Source organism: Mytilus edulis, chromosome 14 (genome assembly GCF_963676685.1).
Source record: "Mytilus edulis chromosome 14, xbMytEdul2.2, whole genome shotgun sequence".
Lineage (NCBI taxonomy): Eukaryota > Metazoa > Mollusca > Bivalvia > Mytilida > Mytilidae > Mytilus > Mytilus edulis.
Genome location: NC_092357.1, coordinates 1,558,876 through 1,576,142, shown reverse-complemented (window position 1 = coordinate 1,576,142; position 17,267 = coordinate 1,558,876). Strand labels below are relative to the sequence as shown.

General features: G+C 33.4%; 1 protein-coding gene across 1 annotated transcript in view; it reads left to right on the top strand.

The window, feature by feature from the left end:
• The first annotated feature begins 677 nt into the window (after positions 1-677).
• The window catches only part of LOC139504460 (uncharacterized), a 39,413-nt gene continuing 22,823 nt past the window's right edge, over positions 678-17,267 (top strand). The window contains exons 1-5 of the mRNA XM_071294554.1: positions 678-787; positions 7,561-7,721; positions 13,168-13,343; positions 14,417-14,594; positions 16,056-16,239. Of these exons, the coding sequence (XP_071150655.1) occupies positions 7,562-7,721; positions 13,168-13,343; positions 14,417-14,594; positions 16,056-16,239 (698 nt within the window). The 5' untranslated portion in view covers positions 678-787; position 7,561. The remainder of the gene's footprint in view (positions 788-7,560; positions 7,722-13,167; positions 13,344-14,416; positions 14,595-16,055; positions 16,240-17,267) is intronic.

Sequence of the window (17,267 nt, the reverse complement as noted above, 5' to 3'; positions counted from 1 at the left end):
CATAAGCTTCAAATTGAAGTTGGACGTTTTTCAAATATTCCACGAAATGAAAGAATTTGCAAAAAATGCTCCTCTGGCTGTGTTGAAGATGAAATCCATTTTTTAACTAACTGTGAAAATTCTAAATCAGATAGAGATGCTCTCTTTGACTTTGTTTGCCAAAGAATTCCAAATTTTTCTTTACTGGATAATCAGCATAAATTTATTTATTTATTAAACTGTGAAGACAATCAGGTCCTTAATGCTGTTGGTAAATTTATTAAAGTGAATATGAGTTAGTAATTGTATTGTTACTGTATGTAAAATAATGTTTGTATCTACATTGTATGTATCTATCAAATTAATATTCTTTTTCCTTATTCATGTATGCTCTGTATGCCCCTTGTGGGCCCTTAATTGGAAATAAAATATGTTCTGTTCTGTTCTGTTCTGTTCATTATTCGGTGGACACAATTTACTGTGAAATAATGTCCGGTGGACAACAATGAATCATATTACTATTAGATAATTAAATTGGTCAGAATAAATTCGGGGCAATTTTTTAAACCCTTGAAATTGAATTTTACATTTTTTCTAATATCTGTCAAAATGTTAGCATGTTGCTTATTCCGAATGCAAAGAAAATCCATCTCGAATCAAAAAATGTTTTCCTATCGGTCGGGACGTTAGTCAGGGGATTGGTCACAGCTTTAGGGTAACCCAAATTTATTTCCCCGCCAAATTGAAACGTAAACAAGAAATTTTATCACGGACCCCGATTGTTATTTTGCGATTTTAAACAGCACACGTAAGTATTTCTTTCTCTTATGTAGTTAGGCTGTATCATTTCTTATGTGGAAGGCTTTCAAGATTTGTCCCACGGCCCCAGCTTGTCTGGCAATACAGCCGTTGGTCGTCAGAGACGGTCAGAGTACAGTGGCGGATCCAGAGGGGTGGGGGGGGGGGGGGGGGGGGGGTTCCGGGGGTTGGAACCCCCCCTTTTTTTTGGCCGATCTATGCATTTGAATTGGGACATATAGTTGGAACCCCCCCCCCCCCCTTTATCCTGGGTTTTTGAACCCCCCCTTTTTTTAAATGGCTGGATCCGCACCTGGAGTAATCTCTGACTAGTTTTGGCCATGTACTAGCGCACACTTGGTTGTTTCGGCCATATACATTAACATTTACATTGAATGAAAAGACTTTTTCTTATCGTATATTTTTGTATCTTTTAACAGTTGAAAAAAATTTGTTTCTATAATTATAATTGAACACTTTTAGAATAGACAAATTATTATGATAGAAATGATGTTTTATTTTTTGTTGAGCCTTCGACTTTTGTCGAAAAAGCGAGACGAAGCGATCCTACACTCCGGCGGCGGCGGCGTCCACAATATTCACTCCGTGGTTAAAGTTTTGAAATTTTACTAACTTTCTTAAAATATACTGAATTACTTCCAAACGTGGACAGAAGCTTGTTTATGATCACAAGATAGTATACAGAAGTTAATTTTGTAAAAATGAAATTCCATTTTTTCCGTATTTTACTTATAAATGGACTTAGTTTTTCTGCGTGGAAACATTACCTGATTACATTCACTCTGTGGTTAAAGTTTTTGAAATTTTGATAACTTTCTTAAACCATACTGGATTTTTACCAAACTTGGACAGAAGCTTGTTTATGATCATAAGATAGTATCTAGAAGTAAATTTTGTAAATATGAAATTCCATTTTTTCGGTATTTTACTTATAAATGGACTTAGTTTTCTGCGTGGAAACATTACATTCACTCTGTGATTAAAGTTTTTGAAATTTTAATAACTTTCTTAAACCATACTGGATTTTTACCAAACTTGGACAGAAGCTTGTTTATGATCATAAGATAGTATCCAGAAGTAAATTTTGCTAAAATAAAATTCCATTTTTTCGGTATTTTACTTATAAATGGACTTAGTTTTCTGCGTGGAAACATTACATTCACTCTGTGGTTAAAGTTTTTGAAATTTTAATAACTTTCTTAAACCATACTGGATTTTTACCAAACTTGGACAGAAGCTTTTTTATGATCATAAGATAGTATCCAGAAGTAAATTTTGCTAAAATAAAATTCCATTTTTTCCGTATTTTACTTATGAATGGACTTTGTTTTTCTACGGGGAAACATTACATTCACTCTGTGGTCAAAGTTTTTGAAATTTTAATAACTTTTAAACTATCCTGGGTTTGTACCAAACTTGGACAGAAGCTTGTTTATGATCAAAAGCTAGTAACTAGATCAAATTTTTATTCAAATTTTGTACCGGTTTATCTGTTTTTTACTTATAAATGGACTTAGTTTTTCTTCCAGTTAACATTACATACAGTCTGCAGTTAAAGTTTTTAAAACATTTATTAGATTCATAAACTATCCTGGATGTTTAAACTTGGACAGAAGCTTCTTACAATTAAAAGATAGTATCAAGTGGAATATTTTTATTGATTTTTACCCTCATTTCAGGGCTCACACTACTTCAGAATTATAGGGAGAAGTGACTTCTCTTTTTGAAACTGATAGGGAGAAGTGGTGAGATTTGAAAGAGAAGTGCTCATTTGCGCGGTGCGATACAATGTTTGGATTTTTCAATAGTATAAAGGGCCATATATAAATAATGTTCTTTTTATATTGTTCAATTCATATCTGAGTAAAAAAATTACAATTATGAATTAAAGTAACATTTGAAATTAAAAGTTGTTTAAGCTTGTGAGAAACTACCAACTAAATATCTAGCACTAAAAAAAAAATATTTTAAAAAATGTAAAGAAATTATAATATATATCAATTACAATTTAATTAAAAATCATCTTGTGTATGACATTCAGTGTTTCTCATAAAAAAAATATAAAAGTTATTAAGCTGGGCCATAATATATTGATATTAGTATAATAGTCTCAGAGTTAAGCAACTTTAATCAATAGTTTGAAACAATCCATAAAAAATATAGGGAATTATATACATGTTCACCAATCAATTAGATGTAACCAAAAGTCTCTTAATGCGTGTGGAATGCGTAATTTTTCCCTTTGGGATCAATATTCTTCTGTCAGCTGTTCCATCAGTGCGTCCGTAGTAATTATTGTAAAAGTACGGATTTCGGTCATAGCTGGTCCGGTTCAGATCCGGAGTTTAGAAATCGGTCAATGGCGGACGAATGCAAGAAAATTTACAAAAATAAAAGATGTTTGACAAGTTATTTGGAAAGGAACATGACGTTTTTAATGCAATAAATGGATTAAAAATTTACTGAAGGCAACTTTTATCACGTTTAAATGAAGTAACAAACTTATTTTGCCGCTGAAATTGAGGTTGATGTACGTTATCGAGTATCAAGCACCGGAACTTGCGGAAATGCACGAAGTGATAAAAAGTTGTATTTTTATCAAATAACCTGCTACACACGGCGAAGAACATGCTTCAACCTCTTTTCAAAAGATAATGAATCGTTTATGTCTGAATTTCTTTAATTATCAATAAAAAAAATGATGTTTCATCAACTTGGTAAAAATTGAAAATGTCCGATGACGGAAGCGACTGAAAGCGACTATCGTCAAGAACAGGGCGACTTGTTTTCGCTTTTGGGGTTCGGGGAAAGCGAAGTGACAGTCGGGAAGGCGACTTCTTCGCCCAAGTCGCCTGGTAGCGTGAGCCCTGCATTTTTGTTGAGCCTGCAATTCACAGCAAAAGTAGGCGAGACACTGGGTTCCGCGGAACCCTTACGAATTTTTGTTTAAAATAGATTGTTATTTTTATCATTTTATAACATGAATATATACATGATATATGGTCAAATCATATGATTTCGTATGAATATATGATCAAATCATATGATTTCGTATGAATATATGGTCAGATTATATATTTTTGTCCAGCCTTCGACTTTAGTCGAAAAAGCATACTAAGCAATCCTACATTCTGTCGTCGTCGGTGGTGTCCACAAATATGGACCATAATTTGCTATTTGGCTCCGTTTCCTATTACTATAGAAAAGTGATAAAATGTGAATTACTGTAAGAAAAGTTGTAACTACATCTAAAGATGCCATTATTTTTATCAACATACAAGTGTGTGCTACTCTTCCCTAGAAAAAAAATTGAAATTAACAAATTTCAAAGAATATATGACCGTATTTGTGTGTCGTTTCTCGCGTTACTTTTCGCGTCCGAAGTGCATAACGCTGACTAATTTATAGATAATCGTCACCAACAAATTCGTAATTTTTGCTTTAAAATAACTAAGAACATCGACCAATAAGAATAGTGAGAAGAAAATGACGAGATTTATAAGTATTTCTGTAGCAGGTGTAAGAACACTGTCGTTATTTTGGTTTCCCATTTCGTAACGCACATTTTAGATGGTTTAATCTGCTTTGTTGTAAAAGAATTCTTTGCAACAATATGCAAATACGAACTCTCGCGAGATGTTCAAACAGGTAAATCAGAGATGATTTACATTCTTGTTTTGTCCTTCGTAATAATTAAGTTAGAAAATGACGTTATCGTTATGCGTTACATTTAACACGAAACAGAATCCATTTATTTATTAAAATTGTTTTTGTCGTTAAGTTCTAATCATTTCCGGTCATACGTGAAACATGTGACTAACATGTGATCACGCCCTTACAGCCGGATATATATACGAAATACTAGGTCTAAACATTGTATTTGTTTCCAACGGGATGTAAGCAAACAATGTATCAACATCTACAACATAGAGCTATGTAGTCACTTGAAAAGGGTACTTCAACCTATCACTCAAGTATAAAGTTTTACTTTGACATCTTCCAACATGACAAAACTTTGTTAATAACATTTAATACAAAAAGTTCCAAATTGTGCTCATAATTTATGTACAGGTGCTGGTTAAAACATCATCTACATGTATCTTTTGATTGCGTTGGTTAGCCACTACAGAGGAGCTTGATTACAATGTACATGTAGCTTGGTCTTGAATTCCTCACTGCTCTCAATCTGTAATACATGTAGCTCGTCTGGTAGTTTATTCCAGTCTCTGATGGTCCGATAAATAAAGCTGTAAAAATCTTTGTTTGGCCTGATTTTAACATATCTTTTAGTATTCGGTTGATGGAGTCTCGAAGTTCTTCTTAGTTTTAAAATGTTTGATAGCAACCTTTTCATGGATGGCTTTATTTTTCTGGTTTCTAAAGGTGTCAGGTTCAATTCTTCTAGAAGAGTTGTAACTGTTCCAGGCTCTCTTGAGTAGTTGCTTTTGATAAAGCTTGCTGCACAGCACTGGACCATCTGATTCTCAATCAGTAAGCAGGATCAGGGATCAGAACCCCCCAATGAGACCCCCATGTCATGCATGATGCATTTTTACAATGTAATGAACAGATTGAAAACCCATGAGACAAGGATACCCAGAACATAATTATAGTCCGCAACTCAAATTTTTTTTAAATGTCACCTGTTCAAATTGTATTTCACATTTGAGTTAAATATCATTTTCTGCGGCCCCAGAATGTTTAGAACATGTAGAAATGCACAAACATTAAATATACCCTTTTTATGGTGTGACATTGCGCTATTGTGATACCATTACATTTTTTGAAAAGAAAGGTGTAATGCAAGATATACATTTTATTTATATCTATAATTATAACGCCTTAGTCAAGCTTACAATCACAATACACAACGCAACCCAAATTAATCTACAGATGTCATCTTTAAAATTTAGAGTTATCTTTCTTTGTTCAGAATTGTAAATGAATCAACTTCAACCAATACAATACTTAATTTTACTTCTGATAAATTAAAGCAATCTTTACCCTTCAGTGCTAACATCTACAAGCACTTTGATTTTCTCAGAGAGCACTCTTAGTGCAATTGACCATGTTGGCAGCACTTGAAGAGGCATCCTTAGGTAAGATAACTCCATGTACACTTTAAACTAAAGGAGCAATTGGCAGCACTTTAAGAGGCACCCTCAGGTAAGATGACAACATGTATACTTTAAAGGTGTGATTGGCAGCACTTGAAGAGGCACCCTCAGGTAAGATGACAACATGTACACTTTAAAGGTGTGATTGGCAGTACTTGAAGAGGCACCCTCAAGTAAGATGACAACATGTATACTTTTAAGGTGTGATTGGCAGTACTTGAAGAGGCACCCTCAGGTAAGATGACAACATGTACACTTTTAAGGTGTGATTGGCAGCACTTGAAGAGGCACCCTCAGGTAAGATGACAACATGTACACTTTAAAGGTGTGATTGGCAGTACTTGAAGAGGCACCCTCAAGTAAGATGACTCCAGGTACACTTTTAAGACCTGTGATTGGCAGCACTTGAAGAGGCACTCTTAGGTTATGGTACAATGTAAGATGACTACATGTACACTTTAAAGGTACAAATGTACATGTACCTCAATAAGGCCAGGCCTCTACAATAACCTTTTTTTCAACTTGTCCTGTAGGACAAGTACATACCAAAATTTACTTGTCCGAATGAACTTGTTACTTGTCCAAAAAATTTCTATTAAAAATAACCTTTTTATATTTTTAGTTGATTAATAGGAACAAAACGAATTTAAACAAAAGACAGGATTTAGTGTATTTCTTTTGATTTGAAATACGTTTCAAAAACATGAGTCAAGATCAACTGAATCTAGTCATGTCACAGGACTTAGGTTCTAGTTTTTCATCAATGCCAGCCTCATCAGACTCTAAACATAAGGTACCATCTGATAGGCCTGTACACTCATTGGATTTGTATAATCTTGCTTTTTTATAAGTTGAAAAAAGTTTATTGAAATGCAATTAATAAAAAGAAGAAGATAAGGTACATGTATGATTGCCAATGAGACAACTCTCTGCAAAGGACCAAATGACACAGAAATTAACAACTATAGATCACTGTATTGTCAGTATTGTTTTTTTCTTCTTATGATCAAATATGATTTTGAAAATTTAATAGTAAATAAAAAAATAAAAAATTTGTGAAAAAAATACCAGTATGGTATTTGTTATAATATAAGGAACAGAATAAGGTAGCAAAATGAGGTACTGATTTGTCTTGGTCCCGAAATGTCTCTCGACTTGCCAAACTGTCTATCAATCATGTCTACTAATTTAAAATATGTCTCCTACGGTGCAAAACTGTCTATTTAACTTGGAGCACAAACCTGTAGAAGTGACGAACTGCCCTGTAAAGTTACCTTATCTACAAAACGCATCATTGATTCGGATCAGTAAGACTGGTTTCCGAGAATAGTATACCTTTTACCTGTTAAAAAATTGTTTTCTTTTTTTTAGTTTATAATTACTTTGTTCATCAAAGTTGGATTAAATTTATTTTCTTCTGAATAATTGTACTTGTCCCAACGGACAAGCTTGATACAGCTTTTACTTGTCCGACCTTTTTTCCCTCTGGTACCGGACAATCGTTAATGTCGAGGCCTGAAGGCACTGCTACTGATAGTGATTTAATCGAGTTATGCATATAAATACTATTTTACATATGGATTAACAGTTTGTTTATATGTTAAATTAAGTATATGTATAATATCAGTCTGCCTTTTGCTTTCAGAATGGCAAGAAAAAGAAGAAAGCCGACTGTTTGCCAAACAAAGAAGTACTCTTACATGAACCAACAAAAGCTAGATATAATCAAAGAAAACCAACTTTCTTGCTCCAAACCAGCAGTTCATAAACATCATAAAGGAAATGAGAGGTTATCTGAGAGTGAAGGTAAAGTTGTCAACTTCCTGTTTACCGAACACTTGCATATTTTTACACTATTAATATTATCCACTTGCGGCGGGGGTATCATCCGTGAGCAGTAGCTCGCAGTTTCACTTGTTTTGTCTGTTATATGGTCGGGTTGTTGTCTCTTTGACACATTTCCCATTTTCATTCTCAATTTTATTTTTATGCAGTTAAGCTGCATTATGCGAGCACCCTAGATTTGTGTTCTACCCAATAAATCCTGAAATACTTGCCATTGTTATTATCTAGCCTGCTACTATGTTATATATAACTAATTGAACACTTTTTTAATACTTTTTATTCTGGATTACAAAAAAAATGACCAGAAAAACCTTAAATGGTCGTCGATTTATCCAAAAGTTTTAAAGTTACACATAGGAAGTAGTGCTTATTAAGAATCCTTGTGTAGTTCATTATGACTTGTGCTTTTAGCTAAGATGTCAAAGAACAATTGTATGAAATATTTAATCGCCGAAAATCTCTTAAGACAAGTAGTTTAGATTTCCCAAATGACAAAAGTCGTAGGAATATTGTTTGTCATCAATACGTAGTACAACTACGTCAGTAGTCTATTATATAATAAGTTCAACTCTTCATGCTGTTGGCGGCAATTTCAAATTAGAAAAAGAAATTTTCGTAGCTTTTTAATTTGGAGGCAGGTGTGCAAATTAGCGGTGTTCCGAGGTCCGCGACCTTCCACTTTTGCAAGCGGAATTTCGACTAGGATAGTTGGTTTCTAGCTACGCCCGACGTAGTCACCTTACATTTGAAAGAAAATAAGAAATTACTTTGCAAACCTTTTCACCATGTTCACCAAAGTCTCCAATTAAACGAGCTAAAAACTTATTTTTATCATTATTATTCATGACGGCGATGTTCATTTTGTTCAACCGCTAGCTTTATACAGAAAATCGCCGACAAATATTGTATAAATTCGAGTAAAATCGTATCTGATTGACAAAAACAACATTGTAAACACATAACAATGGCGGCCGTGAAGACAAAATTTTACAAAATCGGATCCGATTCCGGAAGCGGATAAGGGTAATTCCGGGTTTGGCGATCATTTACAAAATAAATCCAAGCAGGTGAAAAAATACATCTATGCATGGTAAATGAATATAAACACTAGTATTGTACACCGAAAGATATATGTACAAGAAAGAAAAAGCAGAAAAATATTTTATTCAGAAACTCAAAATTACTTTTTGACAAATTTTAATTTAAAAATCCAATACAACGTGACAGCTGGGAACAGTATATCTAACAATATACATGTTCATGGTCACAGTCTAAATTTTCTTTATAAATGATAAATGATGATAATGCATGTGAGATACTTTTAAAGTGTAAACATATTACTGCAATTTCGAGGGGTTATTTGTTTTTTTCTCAATTTTAAAGGGTCAATTAAAGTAGCTTAAAGTTTCATTCTTTATTTTCACAAATAATGCAACTATATTATATATACCTTAATGTATGTAAATCACATGGTATATAGGTGGCATTCTTTGGGCCACTTTACCCCCTCCTGTTTGATAACTTGGAAACTGACGGTCGAGCTCCCCACCCCTAAACCATATGAGGGACAGATCCAGGATTTTAGGTTAGGAGGGGCGCAAACTTAAATTTTCACAGAGCAGAGCGAGCCTAAAAAAAATTGAGGTAAAATTATCGGAATGTTCTTTATTAAGCTGAGAACAACCCATACTTTGCAAATTTAAGAGGGGTGCAAGCCCGCAACCCTCCCCCGTCTGAATCCGCCCCTGCATATATTCAAGTATAGGACAATATGATCAATAAAAAATGAAATATAGGGGGAGTCCCTGAAGTTACCCCACCCCCTCCTGTTTAAGAACTAGGAAACGGTCGAGATCCACACCCTTAACCATATATATTCATGTTTGTGACAATATGAAAAATCAAATGAAATATAGGAAGAGTCGCTAGGGGTCACCCACCCCTCCTGTTTTAGAATTTAAAAATGGTCGAGATCCCCATCCCTAATCCATATATATTCATGTATGGGACAATATAACAAATCAGATGAAAGATAGGGGGAGTCCCTGAGGTCACTGTTCACCCTCCTGTTTGAGAACTTGGAAATGGTCAAGATCCTTACCCCTAAACCATATATACTCATGTATGAGACAATATAACAAATTAAATGAAATATAGGGAAGTCCCTGTGGTCATCCCAACCCTCCTGTTTGAGAACTTGGAAACGGTCGAGATCCCCACACCAAAACAATATATATTCATGTATGGATCAATATAACTAATTAAATGAAATATAGGGGGAGTCCCTTGGGTCACCCTACCCCTCCTGTTTGAGAACTTGGAAACCAATGAGATCCCCACCCCTAAACCATATATATTCATGTATGGGACAATATAACAAATAAAATGAAATGCAGGGGAAGTCCCTAGGGTCACCCACCCCCAGTGGCGGATCCAGAAATTTTCATAAGTGGGGCCCACTGACTGACCTAAGAGGGGCCCGCTCCAGTCACGCTTCAGTGATTCCCTATATAAGCAACCAATTTTTTTCCAAAAAAAGGGGGGGGGGGGGCCCATACTAAGTCAAATTGAACTTCTAGCAGTCAAATAAAACCAAGGTTAACTACCAAGTAGAACAACTGCAATCATTGGGAACTTGTACCACTGCAGACTCACCATAAAAATATACATTGATATATGCATTGCTTTTGAAACCTTGATAACATATAAATTATTTGCCTTAATAAATAAATCATTAGATAAACATGAATGTACTATATATGAATGTTTAATGTTGAGGCAACATTGCAACAGTTTTCATAATTAGGGTTGCCTTGGTTTTTGGTTAACTGCCTTCAGTGCTTACAGCGCTTTGATTAACAATGACTTGACAAAAAAACAAAATACAATGAAAAGATAATTCACTGGCGCACAAAATAGAAAATAAAAAAGTGAAGACTAAACAAGACAATTAGTTGCTCTTTAAGGGTAAACAGATCCTGCTTTACATATGGAGATGCTTTTCGAATTTTATAACTAAAAATGGGTCAATGTATTTGTTTTAATCTTTTCGATATATGAATTTATGATTTTTAGCTCACCTGGCCCGAATGTAAAGTTGGCAATGATATAAGTGGCTTAACACCATCTGTTAATAAATGTAATACATGTATATAGTAGATAATATTCAGTATCAAGAATTTATACAAATGAACAGTCCAAATCAACATGTGCAATATGAGGTTATTATTGCGAACCCTATCATAGTTTTCCATAGATTCACCTGCAAGTTACCTGTCCATTTAAACTTTTGTAAGTTCTATTGTCCCATTGAACAAATACAACAGGTAATGTTTTCTGGATAGTTTATTTGATGGACCTTTAAATTTCTTCCAAGAGAAATCTATCACTCATTGATTAATTTACCTGAACAAAAAATTTAACTGTCAATGATAAAAAAAAATACATGTACAAATAATAAATAAGAACTCCTGCAAAACTGCATGTGAATTGTATTTATTCAATATCAATAATACATTTTTTATAGTTTCAATATAAACACTGATTCAAAAATTAAAAGTTGATTTCTGATCAAACTTTTGTATAATTAACCTTATAACCTATAGGAGGGTAAGCTTGTCTAAGGGGGGATTAGTTTGTTCATACTTCAGTATTTATGATAGTAAAATGAATCTCAGCCAAGTGTGCATTGCTATTATTTAGTTAAGTTAGTTTGCAAAATAAATTTCAAAGTCATTTTCAAGATTTCAAAATTATTCAAGATGCAAAATTAAAGCGTTTTTTTTAATCAAATTAATCATGAAATTCTTAAAATATTTTTTTATCTAAATTGATGTAATGTGTAAATAATGTATCCAATGCAAAATTTGCACTTTGTATGAATCAAAAGAACTACATAATACATGAACAGTCAGACTCAACAATAACCAGGGGAGATAATTTTAATGAATATATCCACAGTGTTTAAAAATGTTTTTTCCAAGCGTTATTCCATCTATAACTGCATCACATATTGCAGCTCTTGTATGGTCAAAAGTAAAATAACAGTGATTTTATAAAATAAGAGTACAAATAAATCATTGTACAAATGTTACTTTTTGGTCTTCCCTTACATAAAAACAGCAAGAAAATTATTAATCTATTCAGATACATAGCTGAGAAATCAACATAAAAGGAATAAGTTGAGATGAATAACTATTTGTGAAAATAAGTTGGTTTACAGAATTTGAAAAATAAACAAAAAACACACATACATACACCTTGGGCATCTATTATATTGATTTCTGTCCTAATAAATACACTATTGACATCCTTTCATGAAAACATAACAAAACCTCAGTTTTGAATGAAGAATAAAAAACAACAACCAGGGTATATTGAACAATTACAAGTGTATTTTCATTTATTTAGAAGAATTTTTTTTACTCAGGTAAATTAATCAATGAATGATAGATTTCTCTTGGAACATTGTGGAAGAAATTTAAAGGTCCATCAAATAAACTATACAGAGAACATTACCTGTTGTATTTGTTCAATGGGACAATAGAACTTACAAAAGTTTAAATGGACAGGTAACTTGCAGGTGAATCTATGGAAAACTATGATAGGGTTCGCAATAATAATGATTGATTTTCTTAGTATGTTAGTTGAGGACCTAATATAAAATTTAGAAGCTGTGAAACTGATGTCACCATATCTGTGTTCCCGCTCTTATTCCTGATATTCATTAAGGTGGCTCGGGACTATTTGACTGCGCATAATTTCAAGCATGAATTACAAAAGTATTTGTCGTAAATTCGATATAATTTTTTTAAATATTTTGATTGATTAGAAATGTTAAATCATTGTAGTTATGTGACTAATAAAATGTTTTTGTTATTATCCATATTTTTTTAAGGGTCAATATGACATTTCACCCATTTTCACCATTTTCTCGCAAAATTTGGGTTTAAAGGCAAAATATTTATTTTTCCTTATCTGTGACGTATGTTTTTTATTTGCTCATTCTTTGAAGCTATATTTGAGCTTTTTATATTGCTGTTTTGGCCCAAGTGTCATAGAAAGTTTTTTTGATATTCCGATAAAAACATGTCAACACCTCTATTTTTCCTATCATTTCATTGAAAAATGGTCCCTTTTACATACCTGTTTAAAAGTAAAATTATGTTCTTAAATGGTCCTTGACCCCTATTTTTTTTTTCGACCAATGTAATTCACTTTGTGTAAAGAATAAAATAACAAAAAATACAGCACTTCTGATAGAAACCTCGAATAGGCCTGAGCCACCTTAATCATATTAAATGGGGAGTGTAAGTCACAGTGACTCACATGGGAGATAACTCTGTAAGGGTTAACTTCCACTTAATGTTCAGAACTTCAGAAATTAATGATTATTTGACTTTTTCAGATGAGATGCCTTTAAATTATCCAACACGTCTGATGTGCAGAGGTAAAGTCAATGATAGCGGACTCTGTAATGAGGATGGAGAATACACTTGGAAGAATGGTAGAATTATACTCCAGCTTGTAAATGGATCATGGACAATCAGCGTAGAATATGAAGCTATACAAAAATATGTAGCAGTAGGTAGATTTTATGGCTCATACTATAGATATAAGAAGATGTGTTATGAGTGGCAATGAGACAACTCTCCATTCAAGTCACTTGGCTCACATCATACAGCAAGCTATAAAGGGCCCCCAAAAAAGACTAGTGTAAAACCATTCAAATGGGAAAAACCAACGGTCTAGATCTATATAAAGATAAAAACAAGTTGAGCTTCACGAGTTGGTTGACCGTTATGGAATAACCGTTTCACAAATGATATCGGATATGTTCCTTACGTCGTAACTACAATCCCCTTCCCTTTCATGAATATGACCTACCGAATTAGACTATTTACCGGATTTGTAATCACATAAGCAACACGACGGGTGCCACATGTGGAGCAGGATCTGCTTACCCTTCCGGAGCACCTGAGATCACCCCTAGTTTTTGGTGGGGTTCGTGTTGTTTATTCTTTAGTTTTCTATGTTGTGTCGTGTGTACTATTGTTTTTCTGTTTGTCTTTTTCATTTTTAGCCATGGAGTTGTCAGTTTGTTTTAGATTTATGAGTTTGACTGTCCCTTTGGTATCTTTCGTCCCTCTTTTAGGTTAAGTTTTACAGTACCACCCATAGTCAACTCACTGTAATGGTTCCAAACATTCTCCCTTTATCTGAAACAGTAGTATAACATCACAACATAGAAAGACACACTATAAAATATCAATTGGAATTACTTAACTCGTTCAAAAAACAAAGTGACACAAATAAACACACACTCATGACAATGAACGAATGAATTTTGTTTTAAAAATAAGGGATGAATTTTTAAAGTAAAACTAGAAATATAAAAATGCTGTGAAATGTTAAACATCTTTGAAAAAAAATATGTCATGCCATGCATATACATGATATAGAGTGTTATTTTCGTGGATGTAAAATTTTGCAATTTTCAGTAAATAATGTATACAAAATATTTTGGCAGTTATTATTTTGGCGAATTCAAAACTTTTATCAATACCTTTGCATGTGCCATTTTATATTGGAGGAATTTATTTTGGCGATTTTGTTCAGTACATAATCTTTACTTAATTACACTGTTTTCGTTTTAGCTATCTTCAAACATTATATGTGACCTCTCCTGTAACTCTGAACTAAAGATACAGTTACGTCCAAATGGAGGCTCTACACAACATTGTATGACCTTCAACTTTAAACCACACGCCAATAAAGGGGAAGGTGATATGAGGAAGGTGTATAAGAAACTGTTACAGATACAAAAGGGGAATGGTAGGTTCACAGATGAAGTATGAATTTATTTCTAGATCAAGCTTTACTACTTAGAAAAATAAGTGCCTGATTTATGTACAAACATTAGAAACAAACAACTAAATTATAGGCTTCTGACTTTGGACAAGTATAAGCCTCACTATTGCAATGTATTGAGAAAAATAAGTGCCTGATTTATTCACAAACAAGAAAGTAACACCAACTAAATTAAAGGGTCCTGACATTGGACAGGCACAAGCTTTACAAATGAGAAAAAACACTGCCGGATTTATGATCAAATAAGCAACAAACGGCCACTAAATAACAGAACCTGACTATGGACAAGCACAAACAGAATGCAGCGTGCTTAAACCTATTTATCAAATACTCAAATATCAGTATGGTCATATCAAATAGATTAAGCAAAAATAAAATCATAAAATGTCAGAAAAAACATGTGTAATGCCTAAAAGAAAAGATAAGCAGACATATTCATAGATGTGTAGCTTAAATATTTAGTTCTGTTTTAGTTTATTTATACAAAATTATTTTGTTTTATATATAAGGAACAGACTTAAGGTAGCACAATAAAAAGATTTTTTTACTTCCAATCTCCAATATAAAAGAGGTATATATAGATAGATAAAATATTAAACTTTTATTGCGAAAATATACAGTCTATCAGAAATTTGAGACACTCTTTTGTAGATAATGGCTCTAGGAACAAGAATTTATAAAATCAACCCAATGCTAATATTGCATTAAATTGAAAGAGTAATCTGTTAGCTATCTATGAATACCACTTTTATAAATGTTCAAGCGTTATAAAGAAAGTTACAGGCTCTAGGAACAAGAAGTTATAAAATCAACCCTCTCAGGGTAACCATGAAGAAGCTAATTTCAATTCGAACATGTTGAAAGTGGAAATTTCTTCTAAAATTTTGTAGACATTGTTAACATTATAATTGATTACATAATTGATGTATAATACTAATATTGCATTAAATTTATAGAGTAATCTGTTAGCTATCCATAAATACCACTTTTATAAATGTTCAAGCGTTATAAAGAAAGTTACAGCACTTTAAAACTAGGAAATGGAAGGTATAAACATTGATAAAACCTTTGTATTGTGCTACCTTAGCAAGTCTAATTTTGGAAACAATTCTAGATTTTGTGCTTTTTATGCCCCACCTACGATAGTATGGGGGCATTATGTTTTCTGGTCTGCGTCCGTTCGTTCTTTCGTCCTTCTGTCTGTTCCTCCTGCCTCAGGTTAAAGTTTTTGGTGAAGGTAGTTTTAGATGAAGTTGAAGTCCAATCAACTTGAAACTTAGTACACATGTTCCCTATGATATGATCTTTCTAATTTTAATGTCAAATTAAAGTATTGACCCCAATTTCATTGTCCACTGAACATATAAAATAACAGTGTGAGTGGGGCATCCTTGTACTATGGACACATTCTTGTTATTTTTTTAGGACAGCCAGATCAGAATAAAACCTTGACCAACAAACCACCATTAAAACAGACAGACTTATGCCATGGTAAACCACAAGACAATCAGAATAAAACACTGACCAACAGACCACCATTTAAACAGATTGATGAAAACCGTGATAAACTACGAGACAATCAATATAAACAACTACCATCAAGTACAAGGTGAAATGGCAAATGTACACGGGTGTTTATTGTTCTAATCGTTTTCATTTTTGTTGTCTACAAATATAGTCCCTAGTGTTGACAGAGTAGTACTTGCAAATTTTAGTTACACCACTTCACAATTTATTATATCATAAAATTGAGAGTGGAAATGGGGAATGTATCAAAGAGACAACAACCCAACCATAGAGAAGACAACAGCAGAAAGTCACCAACAGGTCTTCAATGCAGCGAGAAATGTCCGCACCGGGAGGCGTGCTTCAGCTGGCCCCTAAACAAATATATATACTAGTTCAGTGAGAATGAACGCCATACTAAACTCCAAATTGTACACAAGAAACTAAAATTAAAAATAATTCATATTCAGCCTAAAAACTGTAAGATGGGGATCAAAAAGGTAAAAATAGTATGATTGAAGCTCTCATACTGAATTTGAGACCCTCTTTAACACAAATTTGGCCAATACGTGTTAAGAGCTCATGTATTTTTGATAGTCTTGATATGATTTGTTCCAAAAATAGTACCACATTGGAAATACTATTTATAAAGCTATTGCCTAATTGATGAATTTTAAACCATGTTTTGGCAATTATCTTGAAAACTATAATTTTAGATAGATAAAAACTTTAAAAAGTAAAAATGTTTGGATGGACATGATTTTTGTCGAGCCTGCAACTTTTGTTGCAGAAAGCTCGACATAGGGATAGTGATCCGGCGGCGGCTACGGCGGCGGCGTTAGCTCACTTCTTAAAAGCTTTATATTTTAGAAGGAAGAAGACCTGGATACTTCATACTTTGTATATAGATGTTTCATGTTACGAAGTTTCCGTCAGTCACATGTCCAATGTCCTTGACCTCATGTTCATGGTTCAGTGACCACTTGAAAAAAAAGTTCAAATTTTTTGTAATGTTGAATTCTCTCTTATTATAAGTAATAGGATAACAATATTTGATATGTGCGTACCTTGCAAGGTCCTCATGTCTGTCAGACAGTTTTCACTTGACCTCGACCTCATTTCATGGATCAG